General features: G+C 45.5%; 3 protein-coding genes across 5 annotated transcripts in view; 1 reads left to right on the forward strand and 2 right to left on the reverse strand.

The window, feature by feature from the left end:
* Nucleotides 1-2,319, reverse strand: part of BZW2 (basic leucine zipper and W2 domains 2) — a 64,552-nt gene extending 62,233 nt beyond the window's left edge. Inside the window, exons 1-2 of the mRNA XM_069959322.1 lie at nucleotides 2,184-2,319; nucleotides 1,005-1,241 (exon numbers count right to left, since the gene is read on the reverse strand). Coding sequence (XP_069815423.1) covers nucleotides 1,005-1,027 — 23 coding nt within the window. The 5' untranslated portion in view covers nucleotides 1,028-1,241; nucleotides 2,184-2,319. The remainder of the gene's footprint in view (nucleotides 1-1,004; nucleotides 1,242-2,183) is intronic.
* A 2,131-nt stretch (nucleotides 2,320-4,450) lies between these two features.
* On the reverse strand, nucleotides 4,451-21,488 carry LRRC72 (leucine rich repeat containing 72). 2 transcript variants are annotated; one of them, XM_069959333.1, is made up of 9 exons: nucleotides 21,392-21,488; nucleotides 20,629-20,702; nucleotides 17,407-17,476; nucleotides 16,895-16,976; nucleotides 14,911-15,024; nucleotides 13,121-13,210; nucleotides 11,795-11,899; nucleotides 7,005-7,035; nucleotides 4,451-4,929 (listed from the first exon to the last, which is right to left on the reverse strand). In XM_069959333.1, the coding sequence occupies exons 1-9, from the start codon at nucleotides 21,401-21,403 to the stop codon at nucleotides 4,764-4,766; spliced, it is 744 nt and encodes a 247-aa protein (XP_069815434.1). In that variant the 5' UTR covers nucleotides 21,404-21,488; the 3' UTR covers nucleotides 4,451-4,763. The 2 variants fall into 2 exon arrangements, with proteins under 2 accessions (XP_069815434.1, XP_069815433.1); XM_069959332.1 differs by having other exon boundaries at nucleotides 11,747-11,899.
* Nucleotides 21,480-26,109, forward strand: SYF2 (SYF2 pre-mRNA splicing factor). 2 transcript variants are annotated; one of them, XM_069959331.1, is made up of 7 exons: nucleotides 21,480-21,579; nucleotides 22,675-22,773; nucleotides 24,200-24,325; nucleotides 24,439-24,556; nucleotides 24,726-24,816; nucleotides 25,417-25,515; nucleotides 25,821-26,109. In XM_069959331.1, exons 1-7 carry the CDS (start codon nucleotides 21,541-21,543, stop codon nucleotides 25,984-25,986), a joined length of 738 nt encoding a protein of 245 aa, XP_069815432.1. In that variant the 5' UTR covers nucleotides 21,480-21,540; the 3' UTR covers nucleotides 25,987-26,109. The 2 variants fall into 2 exon arrangements, with proteins under 2 accessions (XP_069815432.1, XP_069815431.1); XM_069959330.1 differs by having other exon boundaries at nucleotides 21,481-21,579; nucleotides 22,672-22,773.
* The last annotated feature ends 1,523 nt before the right edge of the window (nucleotides 26,110-27,632 follow it).

Genomic DNA, 27,632 nt, shown 5'->3' on the forward strand with positions numbered 1-27,632 from the left:
TCTGGCTCTAATTGATTTGAAAACATTTTTTTCCTGGAGTACCCGTTAAACACTCGTATAGACCTTATGATTCCTATAGCTGAGGGTTTGTTACAGTTGGATCTGTAGATATATAGCCATAAACTAAATGGTCATTACTTAAAGTGTCACTGTCGTGAATTTTTTTTGCAGAAATCAATAGTCCAGGCGATTTTAAGAAACTTTGTAATTGGGTTTATTATCCGAAAAATGCATTTTTATCATGAAAAAGCAGTCTGAAGCTCTCCCCCTGTCTTCATTGTTCTCCTATGGAGAGAGCTAAAGAAAAGACCAAAACAGGACAACAAAGAGTTAATCTACAAATCCCTCATGGGATATCTCCTGTGACAGTCACCAGTGACCTGTCTGAGCTCTGATTACAGCTGTCACCCAGCTCCCTGCCTGTAATCCTCTGTTATCTGCTTTCTGCTGCCGGCTAACTCCCTCCTTCCTCCTCCCCCCTCCCCTCTCCATAGAGCAGACAGGGTACGTCTCCTGCAACAAGTCACAATTTTCAGATTTTTCAGAGTGGATGAAAAAGAGGAAGGGGGGGGGGGGACCTGGGAAAAGGCTTTTTACATGCAGATAATGGCAGATTTGGCTAATAAACCCAATTACAAAGTTTCTTAAAATCGCCTGGACTATTGATTTCTGCAAAAAAAAAAAATACGACAGTGACTCTTTAAGATTGATACAGTAGATCTGCACTGACACCCGCACAGCACAGCACAGCACATACCCCTTCCTGCCATTATATAGCGCTGGTGGATGATTTTTTTTTACATTACTATAGATCAGACGTGGAGGAGAGAAGGGGTTACTGATGTACTAGCTTTATACGATGCTATGTGAGCAGAGATGAATGAAACTGCAGCTGCACAGCAAGGAAGGGGTTACATTAAGGAAGGGGAGATGACACTGGAGCATTGTGGACATACAGCAGGTAATACACTATGGAAGCAAATGAGAGGAAAGACTTGATTTACCTTTCAGGAACAGTATAAATCATCCTCCGCAGGTAGACAGTCTCAGCTTTCTAGTACACAGTCCATGTTTCCTCAGGCTCTGTCCTGCACATAGCATATGGTAAACTCTGCCCCCATTACCGTGTTCTGTCCTGATATAACTGTTACTAGAGACAGATTTCTCCTTGCAACAAACAGTGGACAACAGATTGCAATGAAGGGGGGGCCTCTAGTGGTTGAGATTTCAGTGTTGTTTTCCTGGGGTAAAAAGACATTTTTGGTAAATAAGGCGCTGTGGGGGAGAATCACATGGAAGGGCTGACTATTCAAACACAGAATTAGAATGTTTCTTCCCATTTGGCCTGGTAAGAAATAACAACCATAGGCACCACAGCAGCACAGAGCATGTTCAGGGTTTTTATCTGACCACAGAGGGTTCTAGATTAGAAAAGGAAACCCATTTCTTTAGGTCAGGCCTCTATGAGTATGATGGTGTTAACAATGATCTTAATGGGGTACTCCGGCCCGGGGTTGCTTTTCAGCTATGACCAGGGATGGGGTGGTTATGGACGGCGGAGGTCACTGTCCCCCCGTTAAAGCGTCGGGTCTCGGATTGCGCTGCCCGGTACACCTGGTGTGAGCTGCTGCATGAGACGTGACGTCTCAAGGCAGCTTAGCCTTTCAGCTGCTGAGGCGGGACTGTGCTACGGCCGCTAATTGGCTGAGCTGCCTTGAACCATCACGTCTCATGCAACAGCTCACACCAGGAAACGGCCACGGGACGGGTGTACCGGGCAGCGCAATCCGGGACCCGGCGCTGGAACGGGGGAGGTAAGTGACCTCCGCCGTCCATAACCACCCCATCCCCAACCATAGCTGAAAAATACCCCTGGTTCGGAGTACCCCTTTAAAGTGTCATTCTGCTGCGATCCCCAATGATCAGCTGCAAACTGTGGGGGAACCTTGTAGTATGTGTTCAGTTTCCTAGCAGCGCCTCCACTGGAGGTATGGAGTATTACACAGTTCAGATTCAGATCAATTAGTCAGATATGAAATACAAGACAAGACCTCCAAAGTGCTGGACGCTCGATGAGGATCACAAACCTCATAAAGAAGTCACAGAGAAGGCTGAAGACCCGCACAGAGGACAAGACCTTCTAGAAGAAACGAGCCGTGTGGTCACGAGGAGGCAAAACTGACCTGACATGTCATCATAACATTCTGCTCTCTGGTTTTCATTCAATGACACAAAATTCCCAATCGCACGCAGCAGATGTTATTCTGAGGTTACGTAAATGTTTTTGTCCGTTAAGTTCGGGGAGACGCGGCCGCCCCTCTAAGAAGGTTAGTGACAAACCCCAAACCAAAGCAATGTCAAAACGTTCAGCGGGTGAACCTTGATTTGTTGATAGAACTTAGAACCTGTTTATCAAACTGATATGTGTGCCGTCCTGTACACGTGTTATATTCCAGAGACCACGGGAAGAAACGCACAGCTCTGCTACATCCAGGACACTCACACGCTTACTACTGGTCCTTTTCCTTCTACTTTTCCTTCTACTTTTTTGCCCTTTATTTATATTCAGTAATATCATACTATCATTCTAGTACATAGAACATATTTTTATTCTTATATATATTCTTGTATATAGGAGCAGTATTATAGTAGTTATATTTTTGTATATAGGAGCAGTATTATAGTAGTTATATTCCTGTATATAGGAGCAGTATTATAGTAGTTATATTCCTGTATATAGGAGCAGTATTATAGTAGTTATATACTTGTATACACAGGCAGTATTATAGTAGTTATATTCTTGTATATAGGAGCAGTTCTATAGTAGTTATATTCTTGTATATAGGAGCAGTATTATAGTAGTTATATTCCTGTATATAGGGGCAGTATTATAGTAGTTATATTCCTGTATATAGGGAGCAGTATTATAGTAGCTATATTCCTGTATATAGGAGCAGTATTATAGTAGTTATATTCCTGTATATAGGGGCAGTATTATAGTAGTTATATTCCTGTATATAGGGAGCAGTATTATAGTAGCTATATTCCTGTATATAGGAGCAGTATTATAGTAGTTATATTCTTGTATATAGGGAGCAGTATTATAGTAGTATATTCCTGTATATATGAGCAGTATTATAGTAGTTATATTCCTGTATATAGGAGCAGTATTATAGTAGTTATATTCTTGTATATAGGAGACCGTATTATAGTAGTTATATTCCTGCATATAGGAGCAGTATTATAGTAGTTATAGTCCTGCATATAGGAGCAGTATTATAGTAGTTATGGTTCAGGGAAGAAAAAGAGTGCTGCACCTCACACCTATGGCTGATACTAGTACCTCTCGGCTGCATAAAAAACATCAGAATTCTGTATGTGAATTGATCAAGCCACACTGCCCCATGTACCTCGTGCCGGTATCTGATACACATGGGTCCCTACACTAAGTCCACACTGTGCCAGTCAGCGACCACCACCCCCGCAGGCGTGCACAGTCAGGGAAGGGAGGCCATGGAACGGCCCTGCAACCCCATGCCACAGGACCAGACCCAAAAATGCCACACCAAAACCCAGCCAGCACCACCGGCGGAGGAAGCTACCCCCAAACAGCACAAGTCTGGATAAGGTATTGCACTCACCATAGCTATCAAAGATAGAATGGGACAGACCGGAGGGATTAAAACCATGAGCACTCAGGTGTCTCCTGCTAATTGCGGTCATGTGGGTCTCACCAGGAGGAGTGCAAAACACGGAGAAAAGAGAGAAACAAAATACGGTTCAGGGAAGAAAAAGAGTGCTGCACCTCACACCTATGGCTGATACTAGTATCTCTCGGCTGCATAAAAAAACATCAGAATTCTGTATGTGAATTGATCCGAGAGGTGAATTGAGCCGAGAGGTACTAGTATCAGCTATAGGTGTGAGGTGCAGCACTCTTTTTCTTCCCTGAACCGTATTATAGTAGTTATATTCTTGTATATAGGAGCAGTATTATAGTGGTTATATTCTTGTATATAGGGGGCAGTATTATAGTAGTTATATTTTTGTATATAGGAGCAGTATTATAGTAGTTATATTCTTGTATATAGGAGCAGTATTATAGTAGTTATATTCTTGTATATAGGGGGCAGTATTATAGTAGTTATATTCCTGTATATAGGAGCAGTATTATAGTAGTTATATTCCTGTATATAGGAGCAGTATTATAGTAGTTATATTCTTGTATATAGGAGCAGTATTATAGTAGTTATATTCTTGTATATAGGGGGCAGTATTATAGTAGATATATTCTTGTAATAGTATAGTATTATATTCTTTTATACAGGGTGTGGTATTACAGTACTTATATATGTGTTTATGTAGGAAGGATGTAAAGTTGGCAATATTTTCATGTTATTTCTAAAGAAGTACAAATATTTCAGTGATTTAATAGACATAACAGACAGTATATATTTCATTCTTTTAATTCTTGCCCTGTGTAGCCCAGGTCTAAGCACTGCACCACTGATGATAATAGCAGCTGTGGTTGAAGATGCTATTTAATTCATATTTATGTCCTATTTTTACTATTAATATAATGCAACATTGACTGAAGACGCTGCGGGCCAGTGTACTGTTTTTCTTTAGTTTGTTTTTTGCAAAAGATCCAGCAGGCATGCGGCACTGGGGCTTTTGCCTCCCAACAGCCTTGGAGCCTGGGTGGTGATCACTATGTTGAGTCTTCTCCCATCATTTCCATTCACACTACTGATCTTTGATTATCACCGAAATTCGACTGTCAGTAACTGGGGAGCTTCCATGGATTTCTCCTCCAAGCGTTTATGCTTGGATACTGGGATCTTATTCCAGTCAAAGAGTGTCAGCTGCATGATGGATCTCTGATATCCTCTCAGTAGAACCTTATCTTCAAGGGTCACCACATCAGTCCTATGGAAACAGCAGCAAGACTAAACAAAATAGTCTTCTACAAAAAGGTATAAAATGAACAAGTTTGGTCAAATTTCAAAAATTAATTTGCCCTATGAATCCCCATTATTGGGCAGCCACTGTAATGTCTACCTGTGGGAAAACTGTAATAGATGACCTTGTAATATTGGCAAAGTGCAAGGTCATCTACCAGGAATCAAGAGGGATTCTGTGTCATCACTGAGTACAATGTTACAGGTGAGACTCTATGTATGTCCCTGACTGCTGGGCCTTCCCTAGGCTTCTGTAATAATACAAGTTTTAGTTTTTTTTCTGCAGGTTTTTTTAGTCCTCAAAACTCATACTGAACCGGAATTCTGTTTTTGTGATAAATAACTCCAACCTCCCTGCTTTCCTTCACAAAGTCACAGAAAGGCGTAATGAAACGTTGCCTGTTTCCACCACTAAATGCCCCATTAAAAGGTAACTATCATTTTGCCATGGTAGCAAGATTCACATTTAAAGGAATTATCCAGTATTAGGCTATGTTCAGACGCTGTATGACACCGGCCGTTCAGTGACCCGGCCTGGTCACAGACGGTACTGCAGTACGGGCCGGATGATCTTTAGCACCGCTGAGTTCTGATGCGGGCGCATCAGTGCGTGCCCGCATCAGAACTCCCCACTGCAGACAATGGAGCGTGCAGCCGGAGCTGCACGCTTCATTGTGTGCACTGACAGGTTCTCTGCGGCCTCTATTCAATGAATAGCGGCCGCAGAAAACTGACGTGTCAGTCTTTTGCAGCGCTGCTATAGATCCCGGCCAAGGCGTATACTATGTGTTTACACTCCAGCCGGGATTCCACAGACTGCAACGTAACGTATATTTTCGTATTGATCATGACCGTTGTTGCAATCGGCAACAACAGACGTTGTGTGAACATAGCCTTAGAAAAAACATGGCTTTTTCCCTACAGAAACAGTGCCACTCTTGGGCTCAGTTAGTATTTAGTATTACAGCTCAGCTCCATTGCGCTGTATAGATCCGAGTTGTAATACTACGATCTTAAAACAGGTGTTTTTGGAAGAAAGCAGCTATATTTGTTAATTTTGGATAACTTTTTAAACTTCCAGCAATTCTATAGCCTGTAGCTAAAGCAATCTGTATACAGAACTGCCAGATGTCTCATAGACTTGCATTGCAATACACTTGCAATGTAGGTCTTTGAGACTTCTAGCAAATCTGTACACTGCTTGCTTTAGCTAAGGGGTTGTAGGAAGTTTAAGGCTGGGTTCACACTACGTATACTTCAGTCAGTATTGTGGTCCTCATATTGCAACCAAAACCAGGAGTGGATTAAATACACAGAAAGGATCTGTTCACACAATGTTGTAATTGAGTGGATGGCCGCCATTTAATGGCAAATATTTGCTGTTATTTTAAAACAACGGCTGTTGTATTGAAATAATGGCCGTTATTTACTGTTATATGGCGGCCATCCACTCAATTTCAACATTGTGTGAACAGATCCTTTCTGTGTTTTTAATCCACTCCTGGTTTTGGTTGCAATACTGACTGAAATATACGTAGTGTGAACCCAGCCCCAATGTGTATGAGAATGATGGTTACTATTTGCAGGTAACACAAGCTGTATAACTGCACAAGAGGGAGCAGCTAGAAGTATCCAAATTATTACGTACACAAGAGGGCAGATATTTTGGTAAACAACCCCTTTAAATAAATCTGTTTTTTTGGCTCTTTCACAAAGTTTTGTTCAACCGCTGTGGTAAAATGTGTTCTCGCTAATCCTACTGAGTAAAAAAGCTAAGCAACAAAAACATAAAAAAAACTTACCTGTGACAATATAAAAGTAATAAAAAAAAAATACCATCAAGATTTAAAATTGTTCTTTGTTTATAGAATAAAATCTTTGGTTTTTCTGGGCTTAAGAATCCAGTGGGCGGCCCTAATGACTGACAGTGATCACTATGAATTTTCATAATGGTAATATTATCTGCCACTGATTAGAGCCGCCCACTGGACTCCTAAAAATTCTGTATTCTAGGCTTTTCCTTTTCCTCTTCTCTTTTCTTACCTGTCTGAGTTGCTTGTAATAGCGCGATTTCCTGCAAAGAGAAAAATATTTACTAGAAATGAAAATATATTTTAGCAGGTATGACACATGTCCATGGAGTGCGGTATAACTGTGACACTTTCGTTTTTTCTCACCATTCCTAGTTTTTTTTTAGACTTTGTGACTGCTGCAGTAGGAGAAGAGACTGTACATAGTGACTGCTGCAGTATTAGAAGAGACTGTACCCAGTGACAAGAGATGAGCGAACCTGGTGCATGCTGGAGTCCATCTGAACCCGAGCGATTGGCATTTGATTAGCGGTGGCTGCTGAACTTGGATAAAGCCCTAAGGCTATGTGGAAAACATGGATATAGTCATTGGCTGTATCCATGTTTTCCAGACAACCTTAGAGCTTTATCCAAGTTCAGCAGCCCCTGCTAATCAAATGCCGAACGTTCGGGTTCGGATGGACTCGAGCATGCTCGAGGTTCGCTTACTGTATCTCTAACAGTGACTGCTGAAGTAGAAGAGACTGTACCCAGTGACTGCTGCAGTAGAAAAAGAGACTGTACACAGTGACTGCTGAAGTAGAAGACACTGTTCACAGTGCTGCAGTAGAAGAAGAGACTGTGCCCAGTGACTGCTTCAGTAAAAGAGACTGTACCCAGTGACTGCTGCAGTAGAAGAGACTGTACACAGTGACTGCTGCAGTAAAAAAAGACTGTACACAGTGACTTCTGCAGTAGGAGTGACTGTACACAGTGATTGCTGCAGTAAAAGAAGAGACTGTACACAGTGACTGCTGCAGTAGGAGAGACTGTACACAGTGATTGCTGCAGTAGAAGAGACTGTACACAGTGACTGCTGCAGTAGAAGAGACTGTACACAGACAGTGATTGCTGCAGTAGAAGAGACTGTACATAGTGACTGCTGCAGTAGAAGAGACTGTAAACAGTGACTGCTGCAGTAGAAGAGATTGTATACAGTGACTGCTGCAGTAGAAGAGACTGTACACAGTGACTGCTGCAGTAAAAAAGACTGTACACAGTGACTTCTGCAGTAGGAGTGACTGTACACAGTGATTGCTGCAGTAGAAGAAGAGACTGTACACAGTGACTGCTGCAGTAGGAGAGACTGTACACAGTGATTGCTGCAGTAGAAGAGACTGTACACAGTGACTGCTGCAGTAGAAGAGACTGTACACAGACAGTGATTGCTGCAGTAGAAGAGACTGTACATAGTGACTGCTGCAGTAGAAGAGACTGTAAACAGTGACTGCTGCAGTAGAAGAGACTGTAAACAGTGACTGCTGCAGTAGAAGAGACTGTACACAATGCCTTTTGGCACAGCTCAAGGTGGGATGTTTATTAAGATTGTCTGATCCTAAATAAAGCCCCGCCCCCATTTACCTGGCCAGATTTATTAAAAGATGCACTTGACTGGCGGGACCTGCCCTGCTCCGCAGCAGGGGTAGATTTCTGCATGGTTTATGTCTGTTCGCACGTGTAAACCATGATAAATTGGGTGCAGGAAGAGGCCACCCCTCCTCCCCATCTTCCTGTGCCCCATCACCCCGCCGCCCGCCCATTAGGCTAGTGGGGCTTACGCCTGGTATATGCCACAGAAAAGGTAAGAATCTGTGCCTGTCCTGTGGGGTACGCCAGGGGCCCATCCATAATGTGCCCCAATATGTGTTTTCTAAAGACCAAACATGTTGATTTAGGATAAGTGATATGATCAGTGGGGTCCTGATCATTCGGAAGAACAAAGGTACCACATCATACATGGACATGTGACCGTGTCTAGTACTGCAGTTCAGACCAGAGCCGTTTTAATACATTGGTGGGCCCAGTGCACAGCCCTCAAGAGTGGGCCCCCCCCTTCCCTTTCGGCACATTGTATAATGTACTGAATTTGCCCCCACACTGTATCAAGAGCCCCAATACATACAGTAGTTACCTTATAACACTCCTACCACCATACAGTGATTACATATTACATAAAAACTGCACTAAACAAAACAGAAAGATATCACCATTGATACCATTACATAATGCCGCCACATCATGACCCCTAACACTACAACCCTATAACAGAGTGCAGTTACATCCAGTGACTCACCGGGGGCGTCTTCTCTGATCAGAGTCTGTCACCTTTTCTTTTTCTCTCCATCCAGCCTGGGCCACCTTGAAGTCTTCTCCTGGCTGTGAATCTTCTCTCCAGAATCTGCCAGACAAATATTTTAGGCTCCAACACATACAGTAGTTAGGTCCCTTGTACCCCTATACAGTAGTTACACCCCTCTGTACCCCTACATAGTTACACCCCTCTGTGCCTCCATAGTTTTAAGGTGTCCCTGTAGTATATAGCCCCTCATGTGCTCCTCCAGTTATATACAGCCCTCCTGTGCGCTCCCCCATTAGTATATAGCCCCCCTGTGCACTCTCCCCAGTAGTATATAGCCCCCTGTGCTCTCCCACAATAGTATATAGCCCCCCTGTGCTCTCCCACAATAGTATATAGCCCCCCTGTGCTCTCCCACAATAGTATATAGCCCCCCTGTGCTCTCCCACAATAGTACATAGCCCCCCTGTGCTCTCCCACAATAGTACATAGCCCCCCTGTGCTCTCCCCCAATAGTATATAGCCCCCCTGTGCTCTCCAACAGTATATAGACCCCTATGCTCTCCCACAACAGTATATAGCCCCCCTGTGCTCTCCCCCAACAGTATATAGCCCCCCTGTGCTCTCCCCCAATAGTATATAGCCCCCCTGTGCTCCCCCCAATAGTATATAGCCCCCTGTGCTCTCCCCAATAGTATATAGCCCCCCTGTGCTCTCCATAATATATAGCCCCCCTGTGCTCTCCCCCATAGTATATAGACCCCTGTGCTCTCCCACAATAGTATATAGCCCCCCTGTGCTCTCCCACAATAGTATATAGCCCCCCTGTGCTCTCCCCCAATAGTATATAGCCCCCCTGTGCTCTCCAATAGTATATAGACCCCTATGCTCTCCCACAATAGTATATAGCCCCCTGTGCTCTCCCCCAATAGTATATAGCCCCCCTGTGCTCCCCCCCAATAGTATATAGCCCCCTGTGCTCTCCCCAATAGTATATAGCCCCCCTGTGCTCTCCATAATATATAGCCCCCCTGTGCTCTCCACCATAGTATATAGACCCCTGTGCTCCTCAATAGTATATAGCTCCCTGTGCTCCCCAATAGTATATAGCTCCCCTGTGCTCCCCAATAGTATATAGCCCCCTGTGCTCCCCAATAGTATATAGCTCCCCAGTGCTCCCCCATAGTATATAGCCCCCTGTGCTCCCCCATAGTATATAGCCCCCTGTGCTCCCCATAGTATATAGCCCCCTGTGCTCCCCAGTAGTATATAGCCCCTTGTGCTCCCCCATAGTATGTAGCTCCCCTGTGCTCCCCCATAGTATATAGCTCCCCTGTGCTCCCCCATAGTATATAGCTCCCCTGTGCTCCCCATAGTATATAGCTCCCCTGTGCTCCCCATAGTATATAGCCCCCTGTGCTCCCCATAGTATATAGCCCCCTGTGCTCCCCATAGTATATAGCCCCCTGTGCTCCCCATAGTATATAGCCCCCTGTGCTCCCCAGTAGTATATAGCCCCCTGTGCTCCCCAGTAGTATATAGCCCCCTGTGCTCCCCCATAGTATATAGCCCCCTGTGCTCCCCCATAGTATATAGCCCCCTGTGCTCCCCAGTAGTATATAGCCCCCTGTCCTCCCCCATAGTATATAGCCCCCTGTGCCCCCCCATAGTATATAGCCCCCTGTGCCCCCCCCCATAGTATATAGCCCCCTGTGCTCCCCCATAGTATATAGCCCCCTGTGCTCCCCCATAGTATATAGCCCCCTGTGCTCCCCATAGTATATAGCCCCCTGTGCTCCCCAGTAGTATATAGCCCCCTGTGCTCCCCAGTAGTATATAGCCCCCTGTGCTCCCCATAGTATATAGCCCCCTGTGCTCCCCATAGTATATAGCCCCCTGTGCTCCCCAGTAGTATATAGCCCCCTGTGCTCCCCATAGTATATAGCCCCCTGTGCTCCCCAGTAGTATATAGCCCCCTGTGCTCCCCCATAGTATATAGCCCCCTGTGCCCCCCCATAGTATATAGCCCCCTGTGCCCCCCCCCCCCCCATAGTATATAGCCCCCTGTGCCCCCCCCCCCCCATAGTATATAGCTCCCCCTCCCATATAACATTGAAAAAAACAAACACTGTTACTCACCTGGGTCCACGCGTTCCTCTTCTCTTCCCTCCTGTGGCCGCACTTCCTCCGGTCACAAGAGGCTGCACTCCCCTTACCCTCGCGCCGACGCTCCAGTGACGTCGGCCGCTAGAGGGAGAGTGCGGCCTCTTGTGACTGCAGGAAGTGCGGCCAAAGAGTGACTGACAGGGAGGGAGCCAATGGCTCTCTCTCTGTCAGTGTCGCTGCTGCTGCAGCGCTGAAGCGCCGCAGCAGCAGCGGACGGGGGCAGCCGCGGACGGGGGGGCCCTGCAGGGGGCGCCATGGAGGGGTAAGTAGATTACCCATCCATGGCGCTCCCCCCTGACAGGCTGGTGTCCGGAGCCCTGTGCGACCGCATTGGTCGCACATAGCAACGGCCGGCCTGCTCGGGGGGGGCCCCTTTAACCAGTGGGCCCGGTGCACGTGCACCATGTGCCCTCTGGTTAAAGCGGCCCTGGTTCAGACTATTATCTGAGTGAATAGAGCCCAACATCTCTTACTCTTGGATGATCTATGGCCCATAGAGCTCTGAACTGCTGGACGACTACCAAGGACGGAGTCCGTTCTTCTCCCGAAACCCAGGGACTGTATGACAGCGGTCCTGTGAGGATTATACAGCAGGAAGGCTTCTTCTCTTTCCTTCTGTGTGACATCTGCAGCAAGAGACAATGAAATAGATAGTGAGGAACATATTGGGTTTACACAGCAATTAAAGGGGTAGTTCACCAAAAAATGTCTTTCATATCAACTGGTCCCAGGAAGTGCCAGATATTTGTAATTTACTTCTATTAAATAATTTCAAGTCTTGCCGTACTTATCAGCTGCTGTATGTTCTGTAGGAAGTGGTGTATTGTTTCCAGTTTGGCACAGTGCTCTCTGCTGCCACCTCTGTCCATGTCAGGAACTGTCCAGAGAAAGCAGCAGCAAATTACCAAAGAAAACCTCTTCTGCTCTCCAGACTGAAAAGAACACCACTTCCTGCAGGACATACAGCAGCTGATAAGTACTAGAAGCCTTGCATTTTTAATAGAAGTAAATTGTAAATCTCTGGCACCAGTTGATTAAAAATAATTTTTTGGGGGTGAACTACCCCTTTAAATTAGCACCAAAAATATCAGCATTGCTCAACCTGTGGATCTCAAACTGTTTCAAGACCGCAGCTTCTAGAAGCAGGGCATGCTGGAAGTTGTAGTTTTGCATCAGCTTGAAAGCCACAGAGTAGGGAACATTAGTATAGACCAGGTATGGGGAACCTTTGGCCCTCCAGCTGTTGCAAAACTACAATTCCCATCATGCCTGGACAGCCAAAGCTAAAGCTTTGGCTGTCCAGGCATGATGGGAATTGTAGTTTTGCAGCAGCTGAAGTTTCCCCATCCCTGCTTTAGACAGGCCTATCAACAGCTGGTTATCCTTATCCAGAAATCGCTCAGCATTTTTAGTTTCCACTTTATATATATATATATATATATATATATATATATATATATATATATATATATATTTAGCTTCTTTTGTGTTTGTGTAATTCCCCTAAAATATCCCGTAACCATAACCAGCCCTGCTGTTTATAGTGTGGTGCGGGGCGCGCCCGCTCGCCCCATACAGACAGATGTAAATTTGCTGCCACAACAGATTAAACAACACAAAGCAGCGTCCGGGGATTGTGCAGATTTTCTGCGTTCTGAATTCACAAATCCGCTGTAATTGGCGACTGCACTTTGTCACTTGTTACGGGAGGCGGCAGGAACTATGCGAGCTGCGGGCAGCCAATCTGCTTCCATTTAGATACATGTGGTGTTTTCATGTCGCGGAATTTACATCAAGGGAAAAGAGAGGGGCTGAAATTGGTCCCAGACGTGAGAGCGCCGGCTTACGTTCACGGTCCAGCAGCTGCACAGAAGGAAGGTGGTGGATGACACAATGGCGGTAACCGGGATCTTGTTCTAGGGGGTTGTGGAATAAATCTAAATGGGAAAAGAAAGTGAGAGATATAAGATGGATGCAAATGTATCATCATCTCTAGTACAGTATGTCTTGTCAGTGCACATAGGGGGTCACTCAGCTTTCCTAAGGCCCTGAGAGGCATCTATACATATCAGTCATACACTGCTACAGCACACTTCATCACTAGCCTCTCAGCTGGTCTATGATGCAGGGTTAGGGCCCTATTACACGGGACGATTATTGAGCGAAAAATAGTTATATTGTTCGAATTTAAGCAATAATCGTATTGTGTAATTGCAGGCAATGATCGAAAAATCGTTCGTATGTCGTGGATAGTTGATTTAGATCTGGACCTAAAATTATCGCTAATCGTTCGCTGTAATTCCACATTCGTTCGCTCAGGTTCCGCATTTGTTCACTAATCGTTCAGTGTAATTCCACATTGTTCATTGTTTTGCTGGGATCAGAAGGAATAAACGATCATAGTAACGATGGCAATAACGTCCATCGTTCTGTGTAACATGGTGAACGATTTCAGGTTAACGATAAACGATCTCCTTTGCAATCGTTTATTGTTAAAAAACGCTCTGTGGAATAGGACCCTTAGACTCTGTTCACATGTCTTCACCACAGATGACCAGAGGAGCTAGCGTTAAAGGGGTTATCCAGCGCTACAAAAACATGGCCACTTTCTTTCAGAGACAACACGACTCTTGTCTCCAGCTTGGGTGGGGTTTTGCTGCTCAGTTTCATTGAAGTAAATGGAGCTTAATTGCAAACCGCACCTGAACTGAGGACAAGTGGCCATTAGAGATGAGCGAACCGGGTTCGGGTTCGAGTCCATCCGAACCCGAACTTTCAGCATTTGATTAGCTGGGGCTGCTGAACTTGGATAAAGCTCTAAGGATGTCTGGAAAACATGGATACAGCCAATGACTATATCCATGTTTTCCACATAGCCTTAGGGCTTTATCCAGCTTCAGCAGCCACCGCTAATCAAATGCCGAAAGTTCGGGTTCGGATGGACTCGAGCATGCTCCAGGTTCGCTCATCTCTAGTGGCCATGTTTTTGTAGCACTGGACAACCCCTTTAAAGGGCAACTATCAGCAGATTACATGAATCTAACCTGCTGATAGCTCCCTATTGTGCAGATTTTTTAATAGAGGTACATCACTAAACTATATAACTTTTTCACACCAGTTGATTAGAAAGAAAAAAAAAAATTAGCTGGAGTACCCCTGACTGCGCTAAGAGCCATACTGAATCAGCCTATCTAGGATTTGTGCTGGGACAAGTCTACTGTAGGGAATTGTTCTACACTCTAAAAAAAACATAAATGGCTGTAAACGTTGGAGTATAAGCTATGGGGGGTAATCTATAGGGTGTACAGGGAGCCCCTCTGCAGACTACAGTCAGTGAGCCGGTGGCAGCGTGCAGGCATGAGGATCCCCCACAATTAGAGATGAGCGAACCTCAAGCATGCCCGAGTCCATCCGAACCCGAACGTTCGGTATTTGATTAGCGGGGGCTGCTGAACTTGGATAAAGCTTTAAGGATGTCTGGAAAACATGGATACAGCCAATGACTATATCCATGATTTCCACATAGCCTTAGGGCTTTATCCAAGTTCAGCAGCCACCGCTAATCAAATGCCGAAAGTTCAGGTTCAGATGGACTCCAGCATGCACCCACGATCTGTACAGGACAGGAGGAGATTACTCAGGACGCGGAGGTTGGTCATTCCTCTCAGCTCCTTCACGGTTCCCTGCAGATCTGTCAGTCGGTTGTCGTTCAGCATCAGCGTCTGTAATGAGGTTAAATGCTTCACCGACCCTGGAAATAGGAGGAAGAAGGAAGATATTACCAATAATGGAGAGACCTACAGGGAGAGGATCACAAGAGTCAGAGTGATGTCTCGCATCATCACATGATCAGATCACTGCATACATAAGATCAGTACACTCCTCTCCTGAAATACTCTGTGCTGCTCAGAGATAACGCTCCTTCCACTACATAACTACAACCTCCCTTTACTGAAATACTCTGTACTGCTCAGAGACCCTGATCCTTCCGCTATGTAACTTTAAGTCCTCCAACACGAAGAGCACACTCCTCTCCTGAAAAACTCTGTGCTGCTGGGAGACCCTGCTTCTTTCACTATGAAACCCTTAGTATTGCACTTCCCAAAAATTAGGAAACTTTTTCCTGAAATCTTCTGACCCTTATACTATGTAACTCTAAGGCTTTGACCTTCCACAAGATCAGCCCACTCCCCTCCTGAAATACTCTGCACTGCTGGACACCTTGCTCCCAGTATGTAACATTCCCTATGCAACCTCCCAGAATATCAGCCCACTCTTTCCTTAAATACTTGGTGCTGTTGGAATACCCGGCTTCTTACACTCTGTATCCGGTCTTTTATTTCCCACAAAGATAGCACACTTTGTTTCCTGAAATACTCTGTGCTTCTGGGCCCCTTTCTCCTTCACTCTCAGTCAGTGACCTTTCTCGAGTTCAGCGCACTAGTCTCCTAAAATACTCTGTGCCGCTGGACATTTCCATTGTGCAGCTTTCCATCTTGCACCTCCCAGAAGGTCAGCACACTTTCTTCTTAAATACTCTGTGCTGCTGTGTTTGCACTCTGTAACTCTCAGTCTATGGCCTCCCACCTGTCTCTTTTCCCCTGCAGCCAATATGTCCACCAGTAGAGCCCTACGTGGTGTCACCCAACTTTCCTGGAGGCTGAGAAGTATATCCTGCACTCTTCTATGTCTTTGACCCGACTGCTATAAAACAAAGTGAGGACACATTGGTGTGGGACCAGCCGGCGCGGATCTGATTCATCACCATCATACACCGCGCTCCCGGCCTCACTCTCATCCTCCTAAATGGAAAGTGTAAAGAAATCAAAGGGAAATCCGGGGACGATGAATGAAAGTGGAGCTGAAAGACGGATTATCTCACAGCGAGGATGAATCACCTCTGTACACCGCCATATGCCGCCAAATTAACTGCAGCCGCTATCTGTCTCCCAGCTCTCAACCATGATGGAGGGAATGTGTCTGCCGGCACGGGAGATCGGAGGCCGCAAGTGTCTGATCGGAGGTCACAAGGACTATCCTCTAATGTATCCCAGCCAGAAATACAGCACTGCAGCGTATCCATAATACAGCACATAGCAGAAGAGCGAGTGCAGCTCTGGAGTATAATACAGGCTGTAACTCAGGATCAGTAATGTAATGTATGTACACAGTGACCCCATCAGCAGAATAGTGAGTGCAGCTCTGGGGTATAATACAGGATGTAACTCAGGATCAGTAATGTAATGTATGTACACAGTGACCCCACCAGCAGAATAGTGAGTGCAGCTCTGGAGTATAATACAGCATGTAACTCAAGATCAGTAATGTAATGTATGTACACAGTGACCCCACCAGCAGAATGGTGAGTGCAGCTCTGGAGTATAATACAGGATGTAACTCAGGATCAGTAATGTAATGTATGTACACAGTGACCTCATCAGCAGAATAGTGAGTGCAGCTCTGGAGTATAATACAGGATGTAACTCAGGATCGGGACAGGACCAGTAATGTAATGTATGTACTCAGTGACCTCACCAGCAGAATGGTGAGTGCAGCTCTGGGGTATAATACACATTGCTGGGGCACCGGATGATAGATGTGACATCACTTTAGAGCAGTACCTGTGATATCACAGAGTTCATTGCTGTTCAGGTATAACTCTGCCAGGCGGAAATTACTTCCTAGAAAGTTTACTTTTGATATCTGAAATAAAAATAAAGAATTCTATATAACAGATATAAGCAGAATGGGTTCCTTGAGCCTGAACTGATATTTATCACCTGACTAATGGCTCTTAATCTGGCCATATGGCCATTGGTTTGTCTGACTGAAAGTTCTCTCCCCTGATCCCCACATATACATTTATGTTTGGCTCCGCTTAGCGTGCATGTGTTCTAAATGAAGAGAAGGGAGAAAGCTCTGGTGGCGGCTTACCTCCACTAAGAACAAAAGGATAAAATCCAACCTGATTCTTCTTTTCCATGATATCTGTTGTTGGAGGGGTGGGAGAGGCCATTGTCCCAAGACACCCCCCCCCCCTACATATTAGATGGGCTACTAATCTTATGCTATGGATACATAACCTGACAGCTGGAGGTTTTCCCTTGTTTCTTTTTCTTTGCTATTTTATTACCTTGTTGTGGTTCAGCCATAAATACTTTAACAAACGGAATCTTGACAGGTCGGAGATCTCCTTCAGTGCTCTGCAGGGGGATATAATCTGTCAGTCAGACAAGAATAATAATGATGTAACAGTATGTCACCAATGGGGGGGAGGGGGGTGACCTAGCTCAGGGTATATGGCAGCCCCCATAAGAATGAAATAAAAATTAAATAAACTTTTAAAGAATCTGAAAATGACAGGTTTCAAAAAAGGACTTGATCATTGAATCTAGGCGATACATCCTCTTTATATATAAATGATTATATTGGTTTTGCATTTATAATACCATCTGCCACATGTTAGTTGATGAGCTGTAATCTTGTGATATCTCTAGTCCATGGGGCCTATTCCACGGAGCGATAATCGGCCGAATCAGAGCGATGATCGTGTCATCGGCTAATCTGTCATTTAGGTTCAAACCTAAAATCATTGGTCGCCACCCGCGCATCGCTACGTGGAATAGCGGGTGCGGCCGGCGACCGCCGATTTCACAAACATCATACATTACCTGTCCAGGCTGCAGGTCTCCTCGTTCTCCCAGTCCCATGCCGCACCAGCTTCGGAGCGGCCTGTATGAACTGACAGACCGCTCAGCCAATCACTGGCCGGGACCGCCGCGGCCAGTGATTGGCTTAGCGGTCTGTCAGTTCAGACAGGCCGCTCCAAAGCTGCTGCGGTGCGGGAGCGGGAGAAGGAGAAGACTTGCAGCCTGGACAGGTAAAGTATGAAAGAAGGGCTGCAAGGACATCGGTAATAATGTCCCTGCGGCCCTCGCTAAACGATTGTCGGGCCGTGGAATAGGCCCAGTAAACGAGCGCCGATCTAGCAGATCGGCGCTCGTTTACATCGTTGATCGGGCCCCCATCGGCCCGTGGAATACCACCCTTAGGGCCCTATTCCACCGGACGAATATCGTTCAGATTATCATTAAATCGTTCAAATCTAAACGATAATCGTTCGGTTGAAATGCAGTTAACGATTAACGACCGAACGAGAAATCGTTGATTGCTTTATAAGACCTGGACCTATTTTTATCGTTGCTCGTTTGCAAAACGTTCGCAAATCATTCGCATTGAATAAGACATCGTTCGGTCGTTCGCAATAGATACAAACGCAATAGCGAATAAATAGCGAAGAAAAAACGATCGCAATTACGATCATAAGTAACGATTATCGTTCCTTGGAAATGAGTGAACGTTTCCAGGTCTTTCGCAAGAGCGGTTGTTTGAGATCGTTAATCGTTAACGATTATGCAAACAATAATCGTCCGGTGGAATAGGGCCCTTAGTATACTGGTGGTGGGGTACAGTACGCATGCATGAAGCAGAAGTCATGACCCACTGGAATGATACAACAGCAGCCGTGTTCTCAGACGCCTTGGTCTCTGAGGTGCGAGATGTCGGCAGCTCTCCGGCTCCATAGAGTCACGTTAACTACCGTGACATCCAGTTGCTGGTTTGACACCACTGGTATAAGGGTCCTATTACACGGAGTGATTTTTAACGATTAACGACTAACAATAAACGATCGCAAACAAGATTGTTTATCGTTAAACTGAAATCGTTCACCATATTACACAGAACGATGGACGTTAGTTACGATCGTTACTTTGATTGTTTACTCCATCTGATCCCAGCAAAATAATGGACAATGTGCAATTACACTGAACGATTAAAGGCAGGTAAAAAAACACATCAAACAATTGACCATGTGATGACCTAGCGTTTCGTAGAGACTTTAGCCCATACACCATCAATGACGCATAATCTTTCACTGTCGTTCATGAACAAACACTCCAATGAGCCTGACTTCCTTTCGGATGATCACAGTCTGTCATCGGTCATCTCTAATCTCATCTGTTCACTATTACAAATGATAATTCTGGTTTATATGATCTATACCCTGAGGTGTACGGCCACCCTGTTTCATTTAGTTACACATAAGAAAATAAATGTTCCATAGAATAAATACACAATAAGCGTCTATACATAATTATTATGTGTTAAAGGGGAACTCCGACAAAACCAAAATGATTGTAAATCACCTGAAAGTTATACAGATGTCAATTACGTTTCTTTTATAAATCTTCAGCCTCCCAGTACTTATCAGCTGCTGTATGTCCTGCAGGAGGTGGTGTATTCTTTCCAGTGTGACACAGTGCTCTCTGCTGCCACCTCTGTCAGAAACTGTCCAGAGCAGCAGCAAATCCACATAGAAAACCTCTACTGCTCTGGACAGTTCCTGACATGGACAGAGGTGGCAGCAGAGAGCACTGTGTCAGGCTAGAAAGACTACATGACTTCCTGCAGGGCACACAGCAGGTGATAAGTACTGGAGGTCTGGAGATTTATAAAATAAGAGTAATTGACTTATCTGTATAATTTTCGGATACCAGTTAATTTATTAAAGTGCAAAAGAAGAGCCCGTGGAGCCTCATCAAAGAGTCTCAAAACACAGGACTAGCCAACTAGTCTGTTTCTCTTAATTTATTAAAGTGTCACTGTCGTGTTTTTTTTTTTTTTTTTTTTTTTTTGCAGAAGCTAATAGTACAGGCGATTTTAAGAAACTTTGTAATTGGGTTTATTAGCCAAATCTGCCATTATCTGCATTCAAAAAGTCTTTCCCCAGGTTCCCCCCCCCCTCCTCCTCTCTCTCAGTCACTGCTCATTATCAGGAAATGTCAACTCTTTTACATCAGACGTGCCCTGTGTAATCTATGGAGAGGGGAGGGGGGGGGGAGGGAGATTAGTCAGCAGCAGAGAGCAGAGAACAAAGGATTAAACAGTGGGAGCTGTATGAAAGCCGGTATTCAGAGGTCAGTGCTGACTTCAGAGGAGATAGCCCAGTGATGTAGCTGTAAATTAACTCTTTGTTGTCCTGTTTTGGTGCCTTATCTCCCTCCACCCCTCCCTTCTCCATAGAGAATCATGAATACAGGGGGGAGAGCTTCAAACTGCTTTTTAATGATAAAAATGTATTTTTCGGCTAATAAACCCAATTACAAAGTTTCTTAAAATCCCCTGTACTATTGATTTCTGCCCAAAAAATGTAAATGACAGTGACACTTCAAGTGTTTTTTTCCCATCAGAGTACCCTTTAATAGAAGCAGAGTTGCTGAGAGCCTCGGGTTATATACAGAACACTTAAGGCTGTGTACAGGACAGGACGCATACATACAGTGGAGGTCCTCACCTTCTCCCCAGGTAGAGCTCGGATACATCGCTGTCCGTCTTGTAACCACACTTCTGGATTTGTTCTTCTATAATCTGATATATACATCATGTCAGTACATAATAAAGAAGTAGTCACGTGACAGATATCTATAGCTTATCCACAGTATATGGTGAGGGTGGGGGGTCCCTGACCTCTGACCCCTCAGGTGAGGTGATCGCTGGATGAGGCAATCAGGACTTGGTCGATAAGACAGGAGGTCACGTTGGGTTAACTAAAGCCAGTTTTCATGTACGACAGGGGTGAGGAACCCTCCGCTCTCCAGCTGTAGCAAAACTACAACTCCCATCATGATGGGAATTGTAGTTTTGCAACAGCTGGACGACCAAAAGTCCCCTATCCCTGATGTAAAACATGGAGTCACTCACGTCCACAGGTTGTGTGCGGTATTACAGTACAGATTTATTAACTACAGTAGAGTTGCGCTGCAATACCAGTCCCAGCCTGAGCATAAGGGTGGCGCTGTTTATGGATGAAAAAAGCAGCCATGTTTGTTTTGTTTTTTAATTCTTGATAATATAAACCTCACCTCATGTGACACAGTGTGAACATTATTAATAAGTCAATAATAACACATTGCCAACCCAAAGATAAAGTCCTGCTAATCCACCATCACCCGGTTACATTACGTACTATCAGATGCCGGATTATATAATGTACACCTAATCCTCTCTGTCCCCCCCTCTCACACAATATACACTGTATTCTGTGTAAACACACTCACCAAGGCCGCCATGTTAGCTTGTCCTGTTGCTAGGAGACAAGCAGGGAGGGCGCTATTGGGAAATGCCGGAATTACGTCACACGCACGTGACACCTTCACGGCCGCTTTTACGTAGTGAGGGCGGAAGTTTTGTTTTTTTCAGAAGCAAGATGGCGACCGAGGCTAAAGAAGTGGAAGAGAGAGAGGAGGTGAGTGTACGTAACAGTGTCTGAGACACCCCGGGATACGAGGTGGGGAGGGTGTGGGGGACTACAACGCTCAGCAATTCCTCGGTCTATGCCCCTGGGGTGAGCTGAAGCCTGAGATGCCGTGGGCTGATGTGTTACCATTGTAGTAGATGGCGTGCTGGGACTGGTAGTCCTTCATGTTGGGTCAGTTATGCTGGGACTGGTATTCCTTCATGTTGGGTCAGTAATGCTGGGACTGGTAGTTCTTCATGTTAGGTCAGTAATGCTGGGACTGGTAGTTCTTCATGTTGGGTCAGTAATGCTGGGACTTGTAGTCCTTCATGTTGGGTCAGTAATGCTGGGACTGGTAGTTCTTCATGTTGGGTCAGTAATGCTGGGACCTGTAGTCCTTCATGTTGGGTCAGTAATGCTGGGACCTGTAGTCCTTCATGTTGGGTCAGTAATGCTGGGACCTGTAGTCCTTCATGTTGGGTCAGTAATGCTGGGACCTGTAGTCCTTCATGTTGGGTCAGTAATGCTGGGATCTGTAGTCCTTCATGTTGGGTCAGTAATGCTGGGACCTGTAGTCCTTCATGTTGGGTCAGTAGTGCTGGGACCTGTAGTCCTTCATGTTGGGTCAGTAGTGCTGGGACCTGTAGTCCTTCATGTTGGGTCAGTAGTGCTGGGACCTGTAGTCCTTCATGTTGGGTCAGTAATGCTGGGACCTGTAGTCCTTCATGTTATGCCATGCCATCATAGTTGTGTCTTGTAGTTCTTCAGCCTAGTTTGTCAGGTTATGCTGGGATTTGTAGTTGATTGTGATCTTTTAGGCATTGATGGGACTTGGAGTTCTTAATTTAATATATCTTGCGTTTCCAGCTCTGTTTTATAGATTGTGTTAGGACTAATTGCTGCTGTCTGCTGGACAGTGCTGGGACTTGTGGTGCTCCAGGGTTTAGCTATGGTGATCCTCTGCTCTTCTTCTGCTCTTCTTTATTTATCTGTACAGTCGTGTCTCCTGGCATTGAGTGGCTGATAACAGGGAGAGGCAGGTAATAGAAGAGGAGGGTTTCTGTTTCCCTGAATAATTTCCAATTTATTGAATTTTCTGAGGAGTCTTCGGAGGACGAGGAACCATCTACATCCGCTGAGGATCTGGCCGCTCAGAAACGAGAAGCGCGGCTCAGGAAGTTCCGGGAACTGCACCTGAAGAGGGTGAGAGACAAAATACCAGATAATGTACAAAGCGCCGCCAATATAACGGACAGAGCGCCCCGAAATAACGGACAGAGCGCCCCTGCTATATGGATAGTCCATCCAATATAATGTACAGAGCGCCCCTGCTATATGGACAGTCCATCCAATATAATGTACAGAGCGCCCCCAGTGTAACGGACAGAGTGCACGATTTCATGTACAGCTCACACCTGGTATAATGTACAGAGTGCACCTAAAATAATGTACAGACCATCCAATATAATGTGTGGCAGGTTCTTGATGAGCTACAACCTCCTATATTCATGGTAATAGGAGGGGCTGGCTCCACTGTGTCCCTATCTGGACCAGTGTTTGCAGTTGGTATATGTTTTCAGTGACTTTAAGTGTTTGATTTTATTTATTTTTTTATATGAAATTATTATATATTTTTCTGTAATTTGAGGTGCAGTCCATTTAATGTTTGCTCAGTTTTCTTCTTGGAATTTGACTATTTGGAGCATATGGACTAGCACCAGACCAGTTATTGAGTGATGCTCACAAGTTTCTTGAATATGAGGGTGACTGCTGCCAGGCTGTGATGAGGATGGGCAGGGGGGTGACTGCTGCCAGGCTGTGATGAGGATGGGCAGGGGGGTGACTGCTGCCAGGCTGTGATGAGGATGGGCAGGGGGGTGACTGCTGCCAGGCTGTGATGAGGATGGGCAGGGGCGTGACTGCTGCCAGGCTGTGATGAAGATGGGCAGGGGGGGTGACTGCTGCCAGGCTGTGATGAGGATGGGCTGGGGGGTGACTGCTGCCAGGCTGTGATGGGGATGGGCTGGGGGGGTGACTGCTGCCAGGCTGTGATGGGGATGGGCAGGGGGATGACTGCTGCCAGGCTGTGATGGGGATGGGCAGAGGGGTGACTGCTGCCAGGCTGTGATGAGGATGGGCAGGGGGGTGACTGCTGCCAGGCTGTGATGAGGATGGGCAGGGGGGTGACTGCTGCCAGGCTGTGATGAGGATGGGCAGGGGGGTGACTGCTGCCAGGCTGTGATGAGGATGGGCAGGGGGGTGACTGCTGCCAGGCTGTGATGAGGATGGGCAGGGGGTGAAACACATACAGCTATTAGTCTGAGGTCTAGCTCACAGAGTATTGCCTAGACTAGATACATTGTAACGCACTCCCAGCTGTGAGAGGTATTCGCTCTACACCAGACTTTTCCTTGTTGTGTTCTCATTCACTGTTATATTGAAATTAATAATGAATTGAAAGCCAAACTATATTACACATTTGCAGATACAATGATAATTGAGGTTCTCTGGGGCTTTGGTGGATGCCCGACCCCACCTGCACAGCAGAATAAACCTTCCTAAACCTGTTCCCACTATCAGTCTGTCTTATCCAGAGATAAAGCAATTAAAGGGTTTGATCACTTTCCAGAATGAAGCGCGGAAACTGAATCACCAGGAAGTGGTGGAGGAAGACAAGAGGCAGAAGCTGCCGAGCAACTGGGAGGCCCGGAAAGCCCGACTGGAGTGGGAGCTGAAGGAGGAGGAGAGGAAGAGGGTAAATACGGGGTCCCCACTTACATCTGTGGAGACAGCGGACTCTCAGAGGTTCGGCATCATCTGGTGAGCAAAGATCTTTGTCTGGTCCTCAACTTTGTCTTTCTGTTCCAGGAATGTGCGGCCAATGGGGTGGACTATGAGAGAGCGAAACTCCTGGAGATCAGCGCAGACGAGGCGGAACGCTGGGAGAGGAAGAAGAAGAGAAAGAACCCGGATATGGGATTCTCAGGTAAATCGCCTTTGTTCAGCCCCTACTTACTGATGGGCTCCCTATAGGAAGACAGAAAGCTGATACAGGGGGGTTGAGGAAGGCATCAACCCTGCTCCCTGGCTCTTCATGCGGTGTGAGATCATATCGTCCCTCCAGTCATTCATAAACCATAAATTTCTCTCCACAGATTACGCAGCTGCACAACTGCGCCAGTACCAGAGACTGACTAGACAGATCAGACCGGACATGGAGGAGTACGAGAGGGAGCGAGAGAAACAGTAAGTGCACCGACAGCTGACTACTGACCATTGTACAGATCATAATAAATATGACATTACTTATCTTACTGGTTCTAAGTTACTTCATGTATTATACTCCAGAGCTGAACTCAATATTCTGACTTACAGTGACCCCACCAGCAGAATAGTGAGTGCAGCTCTGGGGTATAATACAGGATGTAACTCAGGATCAGTAATGTAATGTATGTACACAGTGACCCCACCAGCAGAATAGTGAGTGCAGCTCTGGGGTATAATACATGGTGTAACTCAGGATTAGTAATGTAATGTATGTACAAAGTGACCTCACCAGCAGAATAGTGAGTGCAGCTCTGGGGTATAATACATGGTGTAACTCAGGATCAGTAATGTATGTACACAGTGACCCCACCAGCAGAATAGTGAGTGCAGCTCTGGGGTATAATACAGGATGTAACTCAGGATCCGTACAGGATAAGTAATGTAATATGATTTCTAGAAACATTGTACTTTATATACATTTTACTCTTGGTCACCTCATTTATACTCAGTCTTATACATGTTGACTTCTATCCTGTATATGCAGCATAATATATTTTGCTTATTACTCATTTATTCCAGTGGAGAAAACTTCTATCCCACATCTGACAGCCTGTATCATGGAACACACGTCCCATCTAAGGACGGCGTAGACAGAATGGTGACCGACCTGGAGAAACAGTAAGCACCTATAGACTTTGCTTTCTCTCTGCGGCTGGGTCTCTCGTTTGCTGCCCTGTAGACTTTGTGCAGCTGCAATTCTGACTGATCAGAAACCCATCATTTACACAGTAAATCAATAGATTTGTTTCTTCCTTCCTGGAGACACCAGTAGGGGGAGCTCAGTGCATACCAATAGATTCCCCATAGAACTCCTTTTATGAGCCTGTCCTGAGCTGCCCTGACAGGACATCTCCTTTATGCTGTGTTCGTTCATTGTCCTTTGTCAGTAACTCTTTATAACATTGGTTATTTTTGTGTTGCAGGATTGAGAAGCGAGAGAAATACAGTCGCCGCCGCGCCTACAACGACGATGCCGATATCGATTACATCAACGAGAGGAACGCCAAGTTCAACAAGAAGGCAGAGAGGTTTTATGGGAAATACACGGCCGAGATCAAGCAGAACCTGGAGAGAGGCACCGCCGTCTAGGTGGCCACCATCATCCTGCCTCACTCGGGATTTGTGTCTTGTGTTTTATATATTTGCTATACTGTTCTGCTTTGTACATATGGAAAAGACTGTCCATAATAAATGTATTACTGGGGACTGGAACGTCAGTGGCTTCAGTGCTGGAAACCTGGTAAACTACAGGTGACATACACCGTACCCCACAGAGGTGTATGTGATGCCACACTTGGTGCCAGGCCGTATAATGACATCATCTCCATCAGACCTCCTGTGCCTGCTTGCTGCGTCCATGCCTGCCCATAAGGATTATTAGGCTCTAAAGATACCGTGACAGTAAAGTCTATGGTTGGAGTGGTTGTAGCCTACAGCAACTCCCATCATACTTTCAGTATACTAAGTTTAGGTTCTTCCTCTGTGTTACATTTTATTCTCTAATATACATTGGAAACCGAGGAGAGTGAATGTTGATGTGTACCACTCGACCCATCTACTTCTATGTGTCAAACATAGAGTAAGGGCTGTATTATATAGCCCGACATTATGCTGTAAGCAAGAGCCTATCTGCTGGATTGGTGCTCTATTACTGAGCCCATACAAAATAATATAGATTATACTTACCTGTCTAGGCTCCCTGGTGTCATGCTGCCTTGTTCCTGTGTTCCCCGCTCACTGCAGCCGCCCCTGGCACTTCCGATCCCGTCTATAAAGTGGATGAGACGGGACAATGTCTCAGCCAGTAATTGGCTGAGCAGCCTGTTGCTTCAGAGACTGGTTCAGGAGTGTTGGAGTTGGCTGCAGTGAGGAGGGAACACAGGAACAAGGCATCAGGACACCAGGGAGCCTGGAAAGGTAAGTATAATCTTTATTTATTTATTACCCTAGGATTAGCTGTCGTCCAGCATCACTTTTACATGTAGCAATATAGGCCTGTCCTCATATAGGCCTGTCCTCATGAGCTGGGTGATATTCAGTGAACAGATCTTGTTAAATATCGGTCTGGGCGCCTCCGGGCTGTGCCGCAATAATGAGAAGATGCTGTGGAGCCGGATGTCGTCCATGTTCACACTTGTTTTTGACTGACCATGAAAACTGCAACGACTGATATTCGCGGTGACGCTTCTTTTGCAAAACAAACATGTGGTGAGCGCACGTCCCTGGGATCGGAGCTGGAGCCACAAACGACTGCTCGGCAGATGGGGACTTATTAAGAACAGAAGAGTTTCTGCACGGTTCTCAGAAACTTCTACAGCTCTATGGAAAGTCTGACAGCTGGATGGAGATGTGATGCAACAAGAACATGACCTCATGCTGCAAGAAGCCTGGTGTGCTGGGGAGAAGCCTCCATTTTTTGGGAAGAAATATAAGTTGTACTTACTGAAAAGTTTCTAATTTAATAAATTGGATCAATTCCTTTCTCCATTACTTTCTCCTTGTTGTTTTCTTCCCCCAAATCTTCACTTTTAGGCGTTATCCAGAAAAAGGCTGCTTTTTGTCCTTGTCCTCAGGTTGTGTGAAGTATTACAGATCTGCTGCATTCACTTAAAGTGTAACTGTTGTTTAAATGTCACTTTGCAGAAATTAATAACTATTAATAGTAAAAGTGATTTAAAGAAACTCTGTAATAGGTTTTATTAAGCAAAAGAGGTTCCTTCTGTACTCAAAAAGCT

Source organism: Dendropsophus ebraccatus, chromosome 2 (assembly GCF_027789765.1).
Source record: "Dendropsophus ebraccatus isolate aDenEbr1 chromosome 2, aDenEbr1.pat, whole genome shotgun sequence".
In the NCBI taxonomy this organism is placed as follows: Eukaryota; Metazoa; Chordata; class Amphibia; order Anura; family Hylidae; genus Dendropsophus; species Dendropsophus ebraccatus.